The sequence below is a fragment of the Fringilla coelebs genome (assembly GCF_963513975.1).
Source record: "Fringilla coelebs genome assembly, chromosome: 3".
Taxonomy (NCBI): Eukaryota; Metazoa; Chordata; class Aves; order Passeriformes; family Fringillidae; genus Fringilla; species Fringilla coelebs.
In genome coordinates, this window is record NC_140030.1 from 72,421,610 (window position 1) to 72,440,518 (window position 18,909).

Genomic DNA, 18,909 nt, shown 5'->3' on the forward strand with positions numbered 1-18,909 from the left:
TTAGATTCTTCCTCTTCGTTCAGTTAAATATGTAAGAGTCAGCAGAAGACTTAGTTCTGTTTGTAAGGAAATATGAACCTTAGATTGAAAATAATGATACAAAATGTATTTATAAGCTAGTAGAGCCCATGAGTGTGGGCAATGATAATTTTATGAAGCTTTTTCTAAGAATGCTCAAAAATTATCATTAGATTGTTCTACTTATACAATTTACTTCAGTCAAAAAAAGAAATTAAACTTTCCAGAGCCACTAAAATGCATTTACACCAACTTATAGCCATTTCAAAAGGGAACTTTTCTATGGCTTACTCATTCAGGACTTAACCACATGCAACACCTTAAACAATGGGTACGATAATTAAATAATTTGGCTTCAAAATGTAACTATTCACTGAAAAACACCAAACAAGCTTTCAGGCATATAGGTTTATCTCAGCTTGCAACAATATAAACATTTAGAATCCATTTAAAGGCTACTTTCAGACAGGCAGTGCAAGATAAAAAACTGCCAGAAAAACGCAACAAGTCAGCAGAAGACAAAAATTCAATCACCAAGGTGTCTAACAACAGGTACACACATGGAGCGCAGTCCTGGATGCCAACCTGTCATCTGCTTTTATTTTGTAATTATCTCATTAAATCATAGACCAGCCATTTGTACTCTGAAAGCCACTGTGTAAAGCAAACAATTCATGCACACATGCAAATCCTCATTGAATGGACCATTTAATCTTTGTGTTAAAGAACACGGAGAGCACTCACGGAGAGGGGACAAGAGCTCGGATCTTTTCTGGACATATTCCATTTCCACGCTGCTGTACCGCTCCTGATCAGCCAGTCGATCCACAGACTTCAGCTGAGCGACGTAGCCGTCCAGGAAGCAATCCAGGAGCGCCACCAGCTGCTCGGCCACCACGCTGCGGAGGTTGCTGTCCACCTGGGGATACACCACCTTCAGGACGGTGCCGTGCTGACGCGCTATCGCCGCGCGGAGGCTGCTGGAGGCTTGGGAAAACAACACAGGGAACGTTAAAGCAATAATCCAATCACCACAGCAATCTGTGGCAAAGCAAAAGAAAAACATTACTATGTATAATTTAAAAAAACACAAGGAAAAAAAAGACAAATGTTTTAGTTTTGAAAATCAAAGTAATACCGTCATCACTCCACCTTCAGCAATAAACAACTACTCCCATCTACTTTTACATATAAAACTGGGCCAAGACGTGGTAAACTAAAAGCCTGAACTATGCAGATCTATGCTGCCAACTACCAACATCAGCTCTTTTTTCAGAAGAAAAGAATCACTTGCACTATTTCTAAGCAAAGTAAGAGAATACACACAAGGAAAAGGCAATTTCTGCTAACCTGATTTAAATATTTTGATATAGTCATCAAAACACAAGATCAAGAGTTTGCATGGGTCCTGCTTTTGTGAGGAGGAATATGGACTCCAAGACTTCTGTCTTAGAAGCACTAAACAAACATGTTTTACATGTTGAGGCTACAAGTAAGCTTCAGCATCAATTGGAAAGTGCCTGCTTCTGAGAATATTTTTTTCTGATAGCTTTTCACACTATTAAATCCTCAAAACAAAACAACATTTATGCAAGTAGAGTATCATCAGTCCTTTTAAAACAGCTATGGATCACATTTTATGATTTATTTTAATGTTATGTACCCCACAGATCTCCCAAACAGAACCAATGCATTAAAAAATCTATAAAAATTCTAAAATTAGTTTTCTTTCCCAAATTTGTGGTTTTATTGCCAAATTTGCAATGCAAGTTTTAAAAAAGCATCATCAGTACTAGACAAACTAAGAGTTCATTAATTCATCCCATTTCATTCCCCAAATGAAAACTTCATTTTCACTTACTCTCACTGACAACCCTGTAGCAGCTTTTAACAGAAAGTTTAAAATTCAGACTGAAATTATGAACATGTAATGGTATTTTCTCACCTGTCCATGGAATATATTCAGGTTCTCTTTCTGGAAGTTCTCCTGTTTTATATAAAGAGGCTCTAGACTGACGATACTGACAGGCAGCTTGCAGCATATCCTATTGAAAGGTAAGGATGTCAGTATTTTAAAGTCTACCTCAGTATACACAGGCCACAAAAGATGCTGTCTTTTGTAATTCTGAAATGTTCCTTCAATACCCACATTCTTTCTACACCACCTTCTCAGTTGGACAGATGGGGACGTATTGACTGAGCTAGAAACCTCAGTGCTCAAACCCAAACTCTTCACTCTTTGCTACCTATTCATGACTTCACAACTTCCAACAAAGCTGCAGCTTCTCAAATTATCTTTAACAGTGGTTCAGGAGGAAAGGAATGTCCCTAATTCTGCCCAAGGCTGTCTCTTCCTTCCTGCTCTATTTGGACACGTGAAAAGCACATTCATTTTTCCTCACAGGTCAGTAACTCGGATGTGCTACACTCAACTTGTTCTGTGCCATTCAGCGCTTATCTCCCCCTCCGAGATACATCTTGGTTAAGGCAGTTCTGTACCTTAATGATGTTGTTCACATTGACAACTATCTGGGCCCACTCAATTGATTCAATAGGCATGTCTTTCAGGATTTGCTCCTCCTCTTCTAATAAGCATTCAAAGATGGAATCTATCTGGGATACCTTGAAGACAGAAACAAAAGTTACATTGAACACAAACATGTCCACTATCAGCTGATACCTGAAAGCCAAGAGCTGTATAGAAAAATAAGTATATTAGTATAAACCACATAAATAGCCAAAAATATTAAAAGGTATCAACTACCCTAATGCATAATGATAACCAGCTTATGGTTCATACAATACTTAAAACTACAAAAATACCTTCTTCCTGGACTTAAATCTGAAAGAAAAAATAAGGAAAAACTCCTCATTTCTGAAGACAACTTCATACACTTCCATTAAGTATATTCCTCCATAATCTTCTGGAATATTTGGCAGCAGAATCTTTGTTACATAAAGTATACTGGATAACATATCTGCTTTAAAATAGCAGACTATTATGTCTGTTTTCTTTTATATTTATTTTTCTCCCTTAGCAACTATTGTTCACTGCAGTAAAAAACTTCCTAAGAATAAATGTTTTGTGCATAGTTCTTCTCAAGAAGGAAGAAAGAAATAAAGACGGAGCACTTGACCGGAACGCAGCATAAACTGAGACTAACTTAGCTTGACTAATGTTAGAGAGGACAAAAATTATAAGTGACTGAACTAAAATAATTCCATCCAGGACAGCTCATCAAAGCAGCTCTCCTATCTGGAAAGCTTCATAATCTTCAGTTAATCCCTTAAAAATTATAATTTAGCATGCATCTCCTAATGTGTCAGAGAATTTCACATTGCTTATCCATGTTGGGTAGTTGGAAATCGTAACTTTACTTCTGCTACATAAAATTTGTCAGAAATTGAGTTTCAGCTGCCGACACAACAAAAGTACATACACCAAAGTGAGGAAAATACTACCACATTATCCCTATTGAAAGGGTGGTTGTGTAAAGTTAAATTGATTTTTACAGTTTAACAGGGAAAAGTTTCGAAGAGCATTTCAAAGCACTGTAACAGTTACTAGGTGCAAGGCTCTACAGTAATTCAGGAAGGACAGGTTTCTTACCTCCCTGAAGAACACATCAGCAGGGGTAAGGCTTGGTGGAACATCAAATTCCCTTTTGTTCAATGCAATCAGTATAGCAGCATTCACCAGCTCAGGCAGCCTGGAGTGGTGATTCTTGAGAACAATAGCTGCTGCCAGTTTCTCTGCGTGCTCACAGAGCAACAGTCGGGTGGCCATCGATATCCCTCGCACTGGAAAACTGCCCAGACGCTCAAACACACCAACCTTTTATTAAAAAAAAAAACAAACAAAACACCCCATGCACTTTAAACAGTGTTCTAGAGGAATCAAGACAAAGTAATAAACTGTGTGGGCTGATAGCAAAAGCACAGTAGGACTTACCTGATGAAGAAACTCAATGAAGAACGAGTGTGCTTTTGTCTTATCCTCTAGCTGATGAAGAAGAATGAGAGATGTGTTGCTGAAACCAATTGCTTCTAAAAAAAGTAAAATCTTAGGTCAGAGCACTTGATATCTTAATTTCTGGATGTTTTGCGCCTCTGAGGTAAAATAATCTGTCAATTTTCATATTGGTACCCCAGTATACTTTTTACAGTATATGCACACACATTTATATACTGCTTACCATGCTATTTTTAGTCTTTTTCAACTCTATCATGGCTGAAGAAAAGCTTTTAGAAGAAATAAAGTATCTTTTGATCAGTACTAGTGTGAAATATTCAATTCATTATGCTGCTAAAATAGCAGGTCACGAGCATATTCTAGTTTTAATAGGATCCAGACTCATATTTTTATCCTCATGGTGGACTAGCTATTGCTAAATTTATTATGCATTAGACCACAGCTACTAGAAGCTACAGCGTTAGCAGGCTCTAATCTATTTGATAGATCTAATTGACTCTGCATCCAGATTTTTTTGTATAAACTAAGTGTGCTTATAATATCAACATAAAAACTTGGAAGAGCTATCACTGAGCAAACTTAGCAAGACAATTTCCAAGAAGCGATCAATTTTCATTTCTGGCTTTAGTCAGGAATATGCACAGACAGGCTGCCAAATTAAAAATAAAGTTGATTCAGAAAATAGTGAGGATGTGATGCCCGACAATTTCCAACTGGCTGCCCCACACAAACAACAAGACATCATCCATCTGTAACTATTTACATGAACTTTCAAATTAAGCCTCTACTCTGTAACTGGCAACTACTGCCTAGAGGTTTGAGGCCACTTTCAAATTAAAACTTGTAAGAGACACCAAAACATGAACAAAAAGTTTCTTGCTGAAAACATGTCTGCTTTAATCCTTTATGTACAACAAATACCCATAAACCAATTTCTCTAGTCCTCTTTCAGGCAGATATAAATACCAATGCCCCAGAGGAATACCAGCTCACTCTACCCAGGATCCAAGGTGAACAGAAGCTGGGCAGTTACACTGACAAAGGGGCTAAGAATGAACAAATAAGCTCTTTCTCTTAACACATCTATTTTTTGGAAAATGATTCAAAACTACACAAGGAATCATGGAAATACTAGAAAAACACCACCTGACCCTTGCACAAAGTACGCTTCTCAGAAATATTTTTTCCTTGCTGTTTGTGTTTACTGTATGAAGTCAAGAACTAATCACAGCAGACTGCAAGCTTATCTGGTAATATCAAAAGATGCATCTTTAAGTCTTTCTGGAAATGTATCTAGTGGTGATAGAGGGCAAGGGACACTTATGCCTTCCTTGCAAAGCTTAAAGTATATTATCTAGAATGTTACAGACACTACTTCAGAAAAAACAACAACAACAACAACAACAAAAAAACTACAAAAACAAAAACACCCCAAAAACAAAAACAAAACAAAACAACCAACTAAACAAACAAAACCACAAACCAAAAAGCTCAAAAACCAACACATTATATTTACCTTCAGGTACAGATTCAGCCCATCTTGGATCAGAGGCAGGGTAATCATCCATTAAGTCCACACTGATCTGAGTCACTGCTCTATCCAGCTCAGCATCAGACTCCAGGTCTGCATTACTTGGAAAGAGCTCCATCACCATGCTTTGTGCATTGACTATATCTTTCCTGAAATAAATGAAACAAAGTATGCTAAATAAAACCAACCAACAGGATCACAGAAAAAAAAAAAAACCCTCAGTTAACAGGATTTTCTGATACACTTTTTGTGAAGTTTTTTAGATTATATACATCAAGCATTTTTTGAAATCTCTCTAAACTAACTGTGGATAAAAGGTACTCCAATTCTATAAAACCAAGAAGGCTGCATAACTTATAAATCAAAAAGCACAAGCCAGGAGTCAAGGCACACTTATAAAATTACTTCTATTATTATTATTTAAGAGAAAAGACTCATCACACAGAGCTAAGCCAGAATGTATCTAGTAGTTAAGTCCCTAAATTGCTATTGCTTGCTTGAAAATTTTCTCATTTTCTCAGTCACTCCCACTAATGGCAATAGAGGGGAAGCTCATAAAAGCTCTCAGGAAAATGCTTCAGCAAATATAATGCATTATTTTTATTTCCTATCATTTCAAAGAATCCTCTCTTATTCATATCAGTAAGTAAAAGAGCAAGAAGCAACCAAACACAGACCTTCAAGGCATGAAGTTGTACTTCTATGTAAGAATTATGCACTATACACAAAACCCAGGGATTTGATTTTGTGACTAAAAAATTATAGTATTCTGACTGAGAAGGGATATTGTCAGTCCAACACTGGAAGTATTTCTATTTTTCACGAAACTTTCACTTTGAACATTTAAATGACCAAGATGTCTACGAATTAAAAAAAACCCCAACAACCCAGCAGTGCATCCAGAAATTGCACAAAGGTAAACTAAAACAAAGGATACTTTTGAAAAACTGGAATAAACTCAATCTTCTATTAAAAAAGAAAGTCCCATCTTTACTACCCAGCAGGATGTGTTTCTAAGGAAATTACACGGGACTTTATTAGCTCCTTCCAATCACGAAGTGCCCTCAAAAAGCGTCAACTTGATCTTTCCATAGAACTTCCTATCCCCTCTAAAGATCACTAGGTCTACAAAGCTGCCAGAGCTCACTGCACAGCTGGTACACTTTACACTTCCAGTGGCTGCACAACCTTCCATTATTTGGTCTGCATCAAGTCACTGGCCATCTGACAGGCCACTGCTACATCTGTTCTGTGGAATACTGCTCCATTCATTTTACCAGACCTTTTTTTTCTGGAAAAAATTTCAGAATAACTACTATATACAAAGAATTATTATTTTCTTCTAGTTTCATAAATATAACCCAGATTTTTTTACTGAAATACCTTCCAACTTTCATACTGTTTCACACTGTTTTCCTTACTACCTCCCACTTCCTTCTGTTTCCAACCCCTTTGTACACATCCTCAATAACACTGTTTGTTAACCGTGCTCTCAGACCACAGCTATTCCAGCCACATCCAGCAGCTTCTGTTTAATGGCACTTCTGAACACATGCAGAATTTGTCTAAATTCTGTGCCTGTTTACAGATCTTGTAATGTTATCCTTTATTATGTCTAATCCCCTTCATTATCTTTCACCTCACATGAAGTTCTATGGCAAAAGCACTCCTATCCACTTTTTATCTTGAACCTGTTCTTTCCAAGTTTTAAGACTCTTTAAGGAGATTAGTCCTAAGAGGGTGTGTGGGTTGTCCGCTTTGCTTTTTAAATACATAAATATTGACAACAGTCCCCTCTAACTATAATTATTCTAAGCCTACAGATCTGCTTATCTTCTTCTTCTTTCTCCTTTTCCTTCTTTGTTTACATCACTCATCTCAACAACAAACCTTTCAGGAGCATCACATGCCTCCCCACACTTATCCTGTTTTAATCAGGATAGTTGGACAAATGGTATTTTTTTCTAGTTATTCTTCCATATCAGCCAATCTGAAAGAAAGAATCATCCTGCCCAAAGTCTGCTATACCAGTTAATCTTCATAGCCACAAGTACACTCAAAAGTATTACTGAAAACAGCTAGGCAAATAAAAATGAGGACAAAGAAGTTTTTTCAACAACAAAACACCACTTACTAAAGAACAAATAAGTCAAACTGCAAAGCTGAAAGTTGTTTCACTGGCACAAACGTACCCATAGAATTTACACAGAGCAAGTGACAAGTGATTGAGATTACAGAAGTCTGCTCCTTTCTAGCACATATCCCTTCTACACTAGCCATTTAATGCTTTCCTAATAAAGATGTGTGTCATTAAAAAAGCTACAACTAAAATAGCACAGGAATATCCTAACCAAGACAATCTCTTACTCAAATACCAGAGTGCCTTCAAAAACAGCAAACAGAGTCTCAAAAATGAAGTACAATTTCTACCTGCAGTACTGTAGAAAAGCAGCTTTCAATAATTTGGTTTTATCTTCTTGAGCTATAACTTCTAGCCTACCAGTTGCATCAAATGCAGGACTCTGAAAATGCAAAATAAAAACTTTAGCTGCAAGACAAATAATAATCTTCATTATGAAATGAAAACAACTTTTTAAAGTAGTAATGCCACAGATTTAAAATAAAGTTACCACCTGGAAATAGTTGTGTTTAGTATGTCAAACATAAACCTCTAAGATATGTTATAATGAAAGTGACACAGAGGTTTGACCAAAATTCACACCATCTGCAAAGGAACTTACACCAACTTACTATGCCCATCTGATTTTTAATGATAACTATTTGAGGATTCAAACACACCATTTCTGACAGGATTCAAAAGATATTCCTGAGTACTATTACCCACAAAAACAGTTTAAATGCAGACAAACTAAACTAGAAACTAGTTTGTTAAGAAAAACAGTTTCATCAGCCCAATCACACAAAGGCCTTCCACTAAAATGTGAGTTAATAATAACAACTGGTTATAGTGTTATATTCGGCCTGGTGATTGACACCAACACACCTATAAGGAAAAAATGCAAATTTCATGGAAACCTCAACTATGAAACAAAAAACAAAAAAAAGCTACTCCAACTGGCAGATGTAAAAATTTTTGTTTGGAAAACTGCTTTCATTACAAGTGTTTGAGTCTCTATTTAAAAAGAAGTTTTAAACACAAACGAGGAAGGATTTCCACAGTGAAAACTCAAAGTGACATAAAAACGACTTTATTTGCACCCTGTTTTCAACCAGGCAAACAAATAACCATTACCTCACTTCTTGGTCCAGCAATAGAAGAGGACAGGGCATCCTCAAGGTCTTCAGGAAGCACAGAAATATTTTCCCTGGACAAGATAGTGACAAATCCACTTTTTTTGGCAAAGAAGATGGGAAGGCTATTACAGGAACCTGCTCCTAATATACTATCTCCTAAAATAAGTAGAGGGGGAAAAAAAGCAAGCCCATAATTACCACTTTATTTAAAGGCCAAAACCTAACAGTTTCACAGACAATTATTCACTTTTGTCATTAATAAACCAACAGTAATTGATAACTGCACCCGACTTAGAAAAATTGTGGAACTATTTGCTATTCTAGATGTAGACTTCCAGATACTGCAAGTGTTAAAAAAAAAGGAAGAAAAGAGAAGAAACAAAGAAAAAATTCAAGATTCAGCTAATTCAATCTCTACCTAAGGACTGATGCTCCTGCTGTACTTGAAAACACCTTTGAAGGTCATGGATGACATATCTAGAGACATCTGGCACTGAGTTAACTTCAAGGAAAAATATCAACCCCTAGTGAACATTAGGAAAGAGAAAAACCAAGGAAAAAGCCCCACAAGCAAAAGCCCCCCATCCTTTCATACACTAAAACCAGGGATTTGCTTCATTTTGATTTGAAACACTGTAGAGTAACAACGTGACTGGCTGTCACATCAGCACTTCTCCATACACTCCAAAGACATTCTCAACTTGAAACATTTAATAAAGGAGCACAAGTATGACACTGCTCTCTGAGATATCTAAATACTGTAAAAATATTGAATCAAGAGGTACTAACAAAATGTGATTTCCCCCCACAGCAAGTTACCTTGTATGCCAAATATGATTTTTTCCTGGGGTAAGGAAATTCTGCCAGTTCCAGTGGAACAAGCAAACACTTCATCTTCCTTGTAAAGGTAAGCAGCATGGCTGAAGTAATCTGGGACTACCAGGCAGCACAACACTTCATCTTCAGACTGAAAATGTTGAATACAAACAATATCACATACATAATCAATCCCTTAAACATATAAAATTGTAAATGCTAATCCATGCTGCCTGAACTTGTTTTACTTTTTAATAATGAAGTATGAGTGTAACTTACAAGCTAAAAAACTAAACAAAATGACTTTTAATTTGCCCTAAAATTTTAGATCCTGGGGATTTTTTCCCCTTCCATATGCATTATATTCTTGCTAATTTCACACGGAGAGATAAGTAAACAGATCAATTATTCAACAGTTTTCACACTCTCTTCCACCTTTGAGCTTAAGATGCCATTACAGGCAGTGGAGGGAGAGGGAAGAGTGGAAGAAGTTTACCAAAGCAATCTAATCCCCATAATCTAATTTATGCTTCCAGAAGACACAACACAAACAATATACTCCACACACCACCAATGTCCTCTCCTCCTAGCAAGCCAGCTGCCTAGCAAGGACCAAATAACAGATCTCATAATTCCTTGTCCCACAACAAGAGTCCCAGAGTTTGAGATCTGTTCTAAATGGATTACAAGAGCATACAATAAAATCACTTTGTAGAAACTTTCAAAGACAGCACAAAAATTAAAATAAATCAGATTACACTTCTTTTTGAGGGTTTTATCTTATAATTTATAATGCAAAGCATAAACTTTACATACAGTTAGTATTAAACGTTAAGAGATGTTGGTAAACATTTTCCTCAGAATATTAGAAATACATACTTCTGGGAAACTGATTTTCCTTTAGACAAAAACCTGATACTGAACTTAATCTTAAATTGGTATCAGAACCTCCATTAGCATACCTGAAAAGTTGGATTATACTGTGTGACCTCCACAACAACATCATCAGACATCTGACAGCCTTTATCTTCTACTGTTATCAGACTGTAGTAGACAAGACATGGACGATCTCCAGGATGCCATGCTGCAGCCAGTATGACCAGCCCATCACTATTCAACAACAGATATCACACCATTGAGAGATGAATATTACATATTTAACCTGCTCAAAAATCATCACTCAAAAATAAAAAAAAGGTTTTCTAACTACAATCTCAACTAGATATTGTTTAATCTTTAATTCTTCTAGAAAGAAAAACTATGCTTTTTGTTCTTCCAAGTTACTTTATTAACAATATTCATATTGCAGTACAAAACTGAACCAAGACAGTTGTAATTTCATGTATTAAATCAAATGCAAGAGATACTAAATTCTATGCATCTGCTGGAATAAGTTACAGTTGCTTGTTTTTTGTCTTTGTAAAATGAAGACAAAACAAATACACAATCCTGATAAAATGAAACTAAAAAAAGGAAAGGGAATTATTATCAGGTAAAGATCTGTAATGCTAAAAAGATGATACCATGAAATATAGGATAACCTAACTACCTAATATAAGGTGCTTATTTTATCAACAGTTCCACCCCAGTAAAATTAAATTGCAATTACTTACATGAAATTTTTGCAGGAAAACAGAACAGATTTATCTCATAAATGAAGGTCTTACCAGATGCAAGTGTACTTCCTTACCGATTCTCTTGCAAATCCATGTATTGTACATTTACTCCTCCTTTAATATCTTCATAGTTACTTTCAGATCCCTAAAAAAAGAAATTCATCTGTTGTATAACTGAATATAAACAGGCTATCAATTAAAACAAACACACTAACCCTTTCCAGTTGGGCTGGCTCTTACCCAAATTGCATCTGTAATATGTTCTTTCAGGATCCTGTTGATATCCCAGCTGAAAATGTAACGTTCTGATGAATCATCAATCTCCCATTTGTTTAGATTTGAACTTGTTAGCATGTAAAAGCTTGATCTCTCTCTATCCCAAAGAACACTAGAAATCTGCATTTAAAAAATGAAAAAGTGAAAAAGGTTAAAGAAAAGCCTGAATATTTGGACAGAATAATATAAACCACCCTCAGTGGGTGGTTTATAAGAGTGACTCTTCAGAGGGTTGTATAAGAGTGACTCTTATACAAAGAGTCACTTCCTTGGGCAATATACAGAAGTTGCACCCAAGAAGAGCATTATGATAACTTCCAAGAGAAGTCTAATTTTACAGATAAAAGAACACCTACACTAAAAACATTTATGGTACTTCCCGCCAACTTCTGTGGAGTTCATTGACAAAACTCAAGCCAATCATCAACCATTGGCAGTGATAAATCAGAAAAGAAGAATTACATGGTGGTATCTTCAATTAGTAATGAGGCTATCACTAGAAAGGGGCACGACATGCAACCATTGCATACTCCCCAGAAAGGACTACTATTCCAGAGTTGCCTTTTATTCAGAGCTAAAGAGGAAGCCAGCATTTGCCTTCACAAAACATACAGATTTATTTGGTTTCTGTTTTTATTTCAAATTTCAAAGAAATAGAAGTAACATAAATGAGCTGAGTGAGTAATGTGTTTTTTGTCATCTTACATCTTTATACAATCTTCTTTTTTCCTCTCTTAAACACAGGCTAGAAATTACAAAGAGAAATTAAAGAAGATGAATGTTTCTCAAGCTTACCACAGCATCACTTCCAGGAGACAATATACCCAAGAAAGAAGAAACCTTTCTACCAATTCCAGAAAACATGCCCTGCCCCTGTGGCAGGGCATGTTGATGAATCTTGCCAGAACTATCAGGTATCAACCGGACTAGTTGACCTCTGGAAGATGATAAAATAAAGCTTCCCCCCTAACAAAAAGAGAAAGCAATTACATTAAAAAAGGCAACTACATTGAAAAAAACTTAAATCACGCTCTAGAAAACTCTACTGTCAGCTAAAATGCCTTATGACAGCTCATATGGGTAAATGCTGAACAAGACACAAGGCATCCTTAGAAAAAGACAAACATCTCATGGGTACTTAGCACTGGCAGAGACTCATTTTCTTAGCTTCATGTAACATTTTTATCCGTGAAACTCAAATTCAGTTAAAAAACAGAACTAAACTCTCAAATAATCAGCGGACTCTAATGACAAAACATAGTGTTACCTGTACCACAAAACATAGTGTTACCTGTACCACATTTATTGCAGATCTAAGACGAATAAAGTTGAGCATATTTTTCCACTTTTAGATTAGGAATAAAACTGGTATTTTAATATAAATCATACTGTTTTACCTTTACTGCTGTGAGGAAACTGCACAGAGAGCCTCCAAAGTCTGTGAAAGTGTCTGTATAGGATCCTTCGTGTGCAAGATTGGGCCAGTAGCGCACAGAACCTTCACTGGTAGCAACCATTATTGCCAGAGACTTGAAGTGAAAAAGCAATTAAGAGAACAGGCAAGATAATGATGATGATAATAATAATAATAATAATAATAATAATAATAATAATAATAATAATAATAATAATAATAATAATAATAATAATAATAATAAATCAGACTGCAGCTCTAACTTAAGTTATTTTACACATCGAGGCTGTGGGTGACAAAGACACAAGATTATAGCAAATACACGTGGATGCACACTGACAGACCTGGAACTGAATCACAAAAACATTCTGCAGCACAACTTAATTCGTGCAGGGAATGTTATACACGTTTATTTTCCTAATGAACGCTTTCTATTGGTTCTTGTTCCTGATAATTCATGGTCTGCTGCTGAAATGCAAACAAAATTTATAGCTGTAAAACAGAAAAGGGCCTATGGAGAATTTCAGATGCCAAGAGTTAAAAGCTACTATGGAAGGCTTCAAATGCAGATTATAATTTAGCAAAAAAACTGCTCTAGTGTCTTTAAGAGAAATATCAAATCACATGGCAGCTCTTCTCTTCAAAGGCATAGGTCTACAGTATAACTCAGGAAATCACAGATACCAAATTAAAAGTGTGAAGCAAGAGACTGTTCAGGTAGAGATTTAGAGAAAAGCGTTGCACTTAATCTACTGGTTGTTAAAAAAAAGGTAAAAATTACAGAACAGTAGAAGAACTGTAGCTGGGAGTTGTTATAGAGCTCCTTGGAGTTTTCTAACCAATTTATTACTAGACACGGACTTTCAATTCACAAATTAAAGAATTATGAAATCAAAAAATTCAATTAAGTTTTAGAGTTAGGTGTATTACTTCCTCTTAAACTAAGTCAGAACATGTCAGGTTTCATGAGATTCTCCCAAAATACTAAGATTGCATTTTATCATCTGGAAGAGTAACACAACAAATCAAAATAAAAGATTGTATTACATATTCCGTGCTGCTACTTACTTCCAAGCACAGCTTCTTAGCCAGTTTTATCAGAGCATCACATGTATTAACTGAAATCTAAGCTGAAAATGAGAGGTTCTTTTCATGAATGATAGTAACAGAAACATTAACACACTTTCAGAACACAACTGATCTTTGAACCTCACCCTCTAATACAGTAACTCAGGAAAAAAACACTTAGGAAACCAATCAGTCAAGACAGATTAAGTCTGTCCTTCCAGTGTCAAATTCCTTACAGAGAACAGCAAGGGGAGGGTGCTGGGGTTTGCCTCTCATCAGTATCCATATACTGGCAATTAATTCACTGAACAATGTTTTCAGGCAGCACTTAAACTGCACTTGGTCCGACCCCATTTGGATTGCGCTGGTGTTTGTTAACACAACACCTCTTAGTTTACTGCATTTGTGTTTGCTATGAAAGCATGTCAAGTAGTCCTTAGAAAAACTATTATTTAATCTGATCCTATAGGATGCACATGGTGCAATTTAAAAGGACTAGCAGAATTTTGTTTACTTCAGAAGTATTTACTGCCAACTATCAATCCTGACCTTTAGAATGGATAGTATACCACCAAATGTTTTCAAATACTTCTTTTGACAAGAAAAGATATATTCAAAGTTATTCTTAAGGTGCTTTCAAACACTAAAATTTAAAATTTGATCACCTGAAGAGAAGGTGCTTCCCCTGAAGAACTGAGACAAGATATAGCTGCTAAACTAGAACTCCATTGGAAGTCACTGGGTGGCAGCTGCAATTCCTTGCACAGAGATAACTGGAAGACAGAAAGAGATGCCATAATTAATATGAGACTGGAAGAACTTATTCCTCTGCCACAGATCTTTGGACTTTTTGATCCTGCTAAAAACTACATTGCAACTAACCCAGACACTGTGTAAGGGAACCAAAAAATGTCAAGAAAGAATTTCAACAAGGTAGTCACAACCAGCAAACAGCTAAAAAACATTTTCAAATTTTCAAATATCACTGGTTTTCTTTAGTTATTTCTGAGTGTTTCTCACAACACTGCAATATTGAACTATTTGACTATTCCTTAACATGATATTAAAAAATATTAAACTAGAAATGCTTGAGAGAATTTATTAGGTACTAACAGGGTAGAGAGAGGAAACACTCATTCACCTATGCCCTTGAAGTTAAACAGCCAGAAAAATTGTAATCCCTTGAAAAATCTCTTCAAGTGCCAGAATGTGTACACCTGACACTCCCCTCTAAGTGCAGGACCTGTATAATGAACATACATTGTCCTGATTAAATGAAACTGATTTTGTAACTTTGATTTTGTTTTTCTCTGACCATCACTGAAATGATGCTGAAAGAAATACTGTCCAGAGGGGATACAAAAATTCTTGACCTAAGAAATCTAGGTGAAACATATGTTCAGTACCTCTGAACACATGAAACAGAATTTCAGAACCTCTGAAATTAACTGTGTTTTTGGGGCTTGTTGCAAATGGAAAATTGGTCCCAGAATAATCTAAACCAATCCATAACATATCAACTAGATTTTAATTATGAAAATAAGCTTTACCAAGTCTATCTAAGAGCCACACCCATTAAAATATAAAGAATTAACCTTAGTGCCAAGGTGACAATCAAAACTGAAGGGAGGAATATAAAAATTATAAGCTCTCTCAAAAGCTTGCGTTTCAGTTACTGTTGTTAGCATGACTTCATATCAAATCCTGCTGCTTTTGAGGGAAAACAGACAAACTCCAGCTGAAAAAAAACCCCAACCCCATAACTACATAACCATAGTTGAAATAGCATAAAATACAGACTTTCCATCTTGACCCTTTAGTTACCTTAGCTACTGCAGACTGACCAATCTTCCAAATAATCAGCCTCTCCTTATGAACTAGCCAGGCCCATCCACTTTCATCCACTTGAACGCTCAGCTGGTCATCAGCTACATAAAAAGGTAACTTCTTTAAAGCATTCAGATTTTTAAAACACTACAGAGTAATGTTTAAACCAATCAACTTTCATTCTTACATGAAAATAAGAAATATTTTCTATTAAACTAGTTTTCATGTTAGAATTTCATCTATTTGATTAACATATCAAATTACTACATCTAGTTTTAAAATTCACTTGATAAACCCTCAACCTTTGAGAATGAAAAACCCCAAAACACATTTCCATGTATTTAGAGCAGATTATAACAGCTTCATAAATCACTCAAGAATTTTAACATAACTTTTAAGATACATATTTGGTTCCTCTTGTATCTACTATACAGGAAAAACTTATTCACAGAGAAAAAATTGTTCAGGAGACCAATTTCTTGAACTCAGGGAAAGGTTTGTATCACTAGGGCTTTTGGAAGAGATAAATGGGAATTGAAATAAAGAAAAATATTAAGCATCCCCTCTAGGACACAGCAAAATCAAAACAAGTAAAAAAGGTAAGGAAGAATCAATAAGCAAAAGCTACTAAAAACCTACTATTTGTTTTCCTTATACCCTTGTTTTTTTTACAATAAATTGCATAAGCAGCACCTGAAGGGTATTTTGATGCAGTCACACCCACATGGGCATTACTATAATTATTGTTACATTGTTACCAGGCTGGATTCAAAGCAAGGCACAGACATTTTAGCTTCCTCCGTAAGTCAGCATTTCAATGCCATCAACAACACGGTAAAAATTCTCTCACCTGTCAATTTTCACGGAGAAAAATAACATCAGTTCTTACCATCAGCCTTCTTCAGGGCTTCCATAACCTTAACAGGCAGAGAGGATCCAAAAGCCTTAACATCATAGTTAATAGTCTCAGTTGCTGTAGGAAGCTGGATAACTCTGGTAGGAGTCGCTCTTAAACAAAACAAAAAGTTACAGTTAACCTTTTATTGCTTATTCATCATTTTCAGCAGAAATTTACTTCATGACTATCTATTTAGAAACAGATTTATGTAAAATAAACGTTTTCTCTGGGAACACCACCCGGAGCAATAACTTGGTGGCTTCCTTACAAGTCATCAAACTGTCATCAAATTCTTTATTTTTAAAGAACTGACTTTGAATTACTTTGCATTACTTCACCAGCAACAAACTCACTGTTCAACTTCTCTACACACTGGTTATCTACAGAATAAAGACATTCACAATGTCAGGAGAAGCTACTTCCATCCCTAGCTCTGGCACTGCAGGGCAGCACACACTGTGCAACACTTTAAACAGCCATGGCAGCTCGTATCCAACAGCACTTCTGTCATCCTCAGCTTGCTGGGGAGGCTGCATTTCCTACCATTTATAAAAGCTGCTTTGCATCTTTCCCCACCTTCCCTCTCTGGAACAGCGCAGGTCTGTGTTGTCTTTTGAACACAACGAGGTGGGCAAATTTCTCTACTTTTACAAGTTAATGCCCTCTTTTTATTTCTCCTCACAATGACGTCTCAGACCTCCCTGCGTGATATGGTAAAAGCTGATTCATAGCTAGCGGACAATCCTCGCACCCAGTTAGCAAAAATTATTAAGCAGACTTGAAGTAAAAGTTCCCCAAAACTGAGCATGGGCAACCGTCTTTATCTCAACTACACAACAAATAGCTGCTCCCAAGAAAAGAGATTATGAAGCCTGAAACTGCTCTGGGGCTCATGCCGCATCTCAGTTTTGATCCCTATGGAAAGGAGAAGACAGGGGAAGAAGCTGGGGAGAGGGGTGGGTGTGAAAAGCCTGAACTTTGACTGTTTTACCTTCTTTATAAATACGGAAGTTCTTATAATTTTCATATATCATACTTGTATCACACAGGGGCATCTTTGAGGAACCCGGGAAATCAAAACCTACTAAGGGGTACCCACAACGCCGAACACGTGGTGCCGTACGCGTACGGCTCTAACACACAGTACCGTAATGTACCCGCACTGGCTCGGGCACCTAACGGCGAGGGGGGCGGGACTCACCGCGCCGAGAGGGAGCCGCTCCTCCGCGCCGCCGGCGAGAACAGCACCGGGGAGGCGGCTGCCGCCACGACGGGCAGGCCCTTCTTGCCGCCCGGCCGGGAGAGAGGGCTGGGCGCGGCGCTGCCCAGGGGCCTGCGGGCCGACCCGCCCGGGGTCCGCGGGGAGGCGGGAGCCGACGGGAACATGGCTGTGGGTGCGGGAGCGGCGCCGGCACCGCGCTCCCGCCAGCCAGGCGCCCGCTGAGCGCGTCACCGCGGGGCGGGGCCGCGCGGGAACCGCCGGGAGCCGAGCGCCACCGGCGGGAGCCGAACGGAGCCGAGTGTGACCGGGAGGAGCTGGGCGGAGCCGAACGGCTCCGGGTGGAGCCGAACAGAGCCGAGAGGATCCGAGCGCGGCGCGTCCCCTGCCGGGGAGCGGCTGAAACCCCGCGGCGGCCATGAGGGTGCTCGTGCCGGGTCCCGGCCAGACCCTGAGGGCGCGAGTGGCGATCCCGGCTGCTCCTCAGCGCCAAACTGAAACACCGTCCTCTCGCTCACATGTTCCTGAAGCTATGCTCCGTCTTTCGGGGCCTTCCCAGGAGGATTCACAAGGGTGGCTTTGGGTACCATTCCTCGCTGAGTTCATGCGATTAGCTGGCGCTAACCAGCTGGATATGACGAAAAGCAGCTGTTCCAAAGACCATTTGGAAGGACGCATTTTTTAAGTAAGAATTGCCTTATCTTTAAAATAGCCTGTGCATACCTGTGTTTGTCCCCAAATTTCTAATTAATTCAATAAATAAATACACAAAACCATATTCCCTGCAGACCTTGGTACATTTCACATCTGTGGTAATTAACAACCATGCACTACAGCTATTCTGTGGTATAAAAATAGATTTTAGCTTTCAAGGGGAACTAAATGCTCAATGGCATCAGTTGGCATGAAAAAGCCTTCAGAAGGTAAATATGTACCACCCTCTTGGGGAAGAAGTTGAGTTGAATGTATATTATCAACAAAGCAAATCAGTTAGGATA

General features: G+C 37.6%; 1 protein-coding gene across 1 annotated transcript in view; it reads right to left on the reverse strand.

The window, feature by feature from the left end:
• NUP133 (nucleoporin 133) overlaps positions 1 to 18,121 on the reverse strand; it is a 30,418-nt gene extending 12,297 nt beyond the window's left edge. Inside the window, exons 1-18 of the mRNA XM_084202698.1 lie at positions 17,894 to 18,121; positions 16,684 to 16,802; positions 15,792 to 15,895; positions 14,633 to 14,740; positions 12,883 to 13,014; positions 12,281 to 12,451; positions 11,450 to 11,605; positions 11,284 to 11,354; positions 10,556 to 10,703; positions 9,597 to 9,744; positions 8,776 to 8,933; positions 7,953 to 8,044; positions 5,508 to 5,671; positions 3,971 to 4,065; positions 3,629 to 3,853; positions 2,518 to 2,640; positions 1,964 to 2,063; positions 763 to 1,005 (exon numbers count right to left, since the gene is read on the reverse strand). Coding sequence (XP_084058824.1) covers positions 763 to 1,005; positions 1,964 to 2,063; positions 2,518 to 2,640; positions 3,629 to 3,853; positions 3,971 to 4,065; positions 5,508 to 5,671; positions 7,953 to 8,044; positions 8,776 to 8,933; positions 9,597 to 9,744; positions 10,556 to 10,703; positions 11,284 to 11,354; positions 11,450 to 11,605; positions 12,281 to 12,451; positions 12,883 to 13,014; positions 14,633 to 14,740; positions 15,792 to 15,895; positions 16,684 to 16,802; positions 17,894 to 18,078 — 2,542 coding nt within the window. The 5' untranslated portion in view covers positions 18,079 to 18,121. The remainder of the gene's footprint in view (positions 1 to 762; positions 1,006 to 1,963; positions 2,064 to 2,517; positions 2,641 to 3,628; positions 3,854 to 3,970; positions 4,066 to 5,507; positions 5,672 to 7,952; positions 8,045 to 8,775; positions 8,934 to 9,596; positions 9,745 to 10,555; positions 10,704 to 11,283; positions 11,355 to 11,449; positions 11,606 to 12,280; positions 12,452 to 12,882; positions 13,015 to 14,632; positions 14,741 to 15,791; positions 15,896 to 16,683; positions 16,803 to 17,893) is intronic.
• Positions 18,122 to 18,909: the final 788 nt, after the last annotated feature.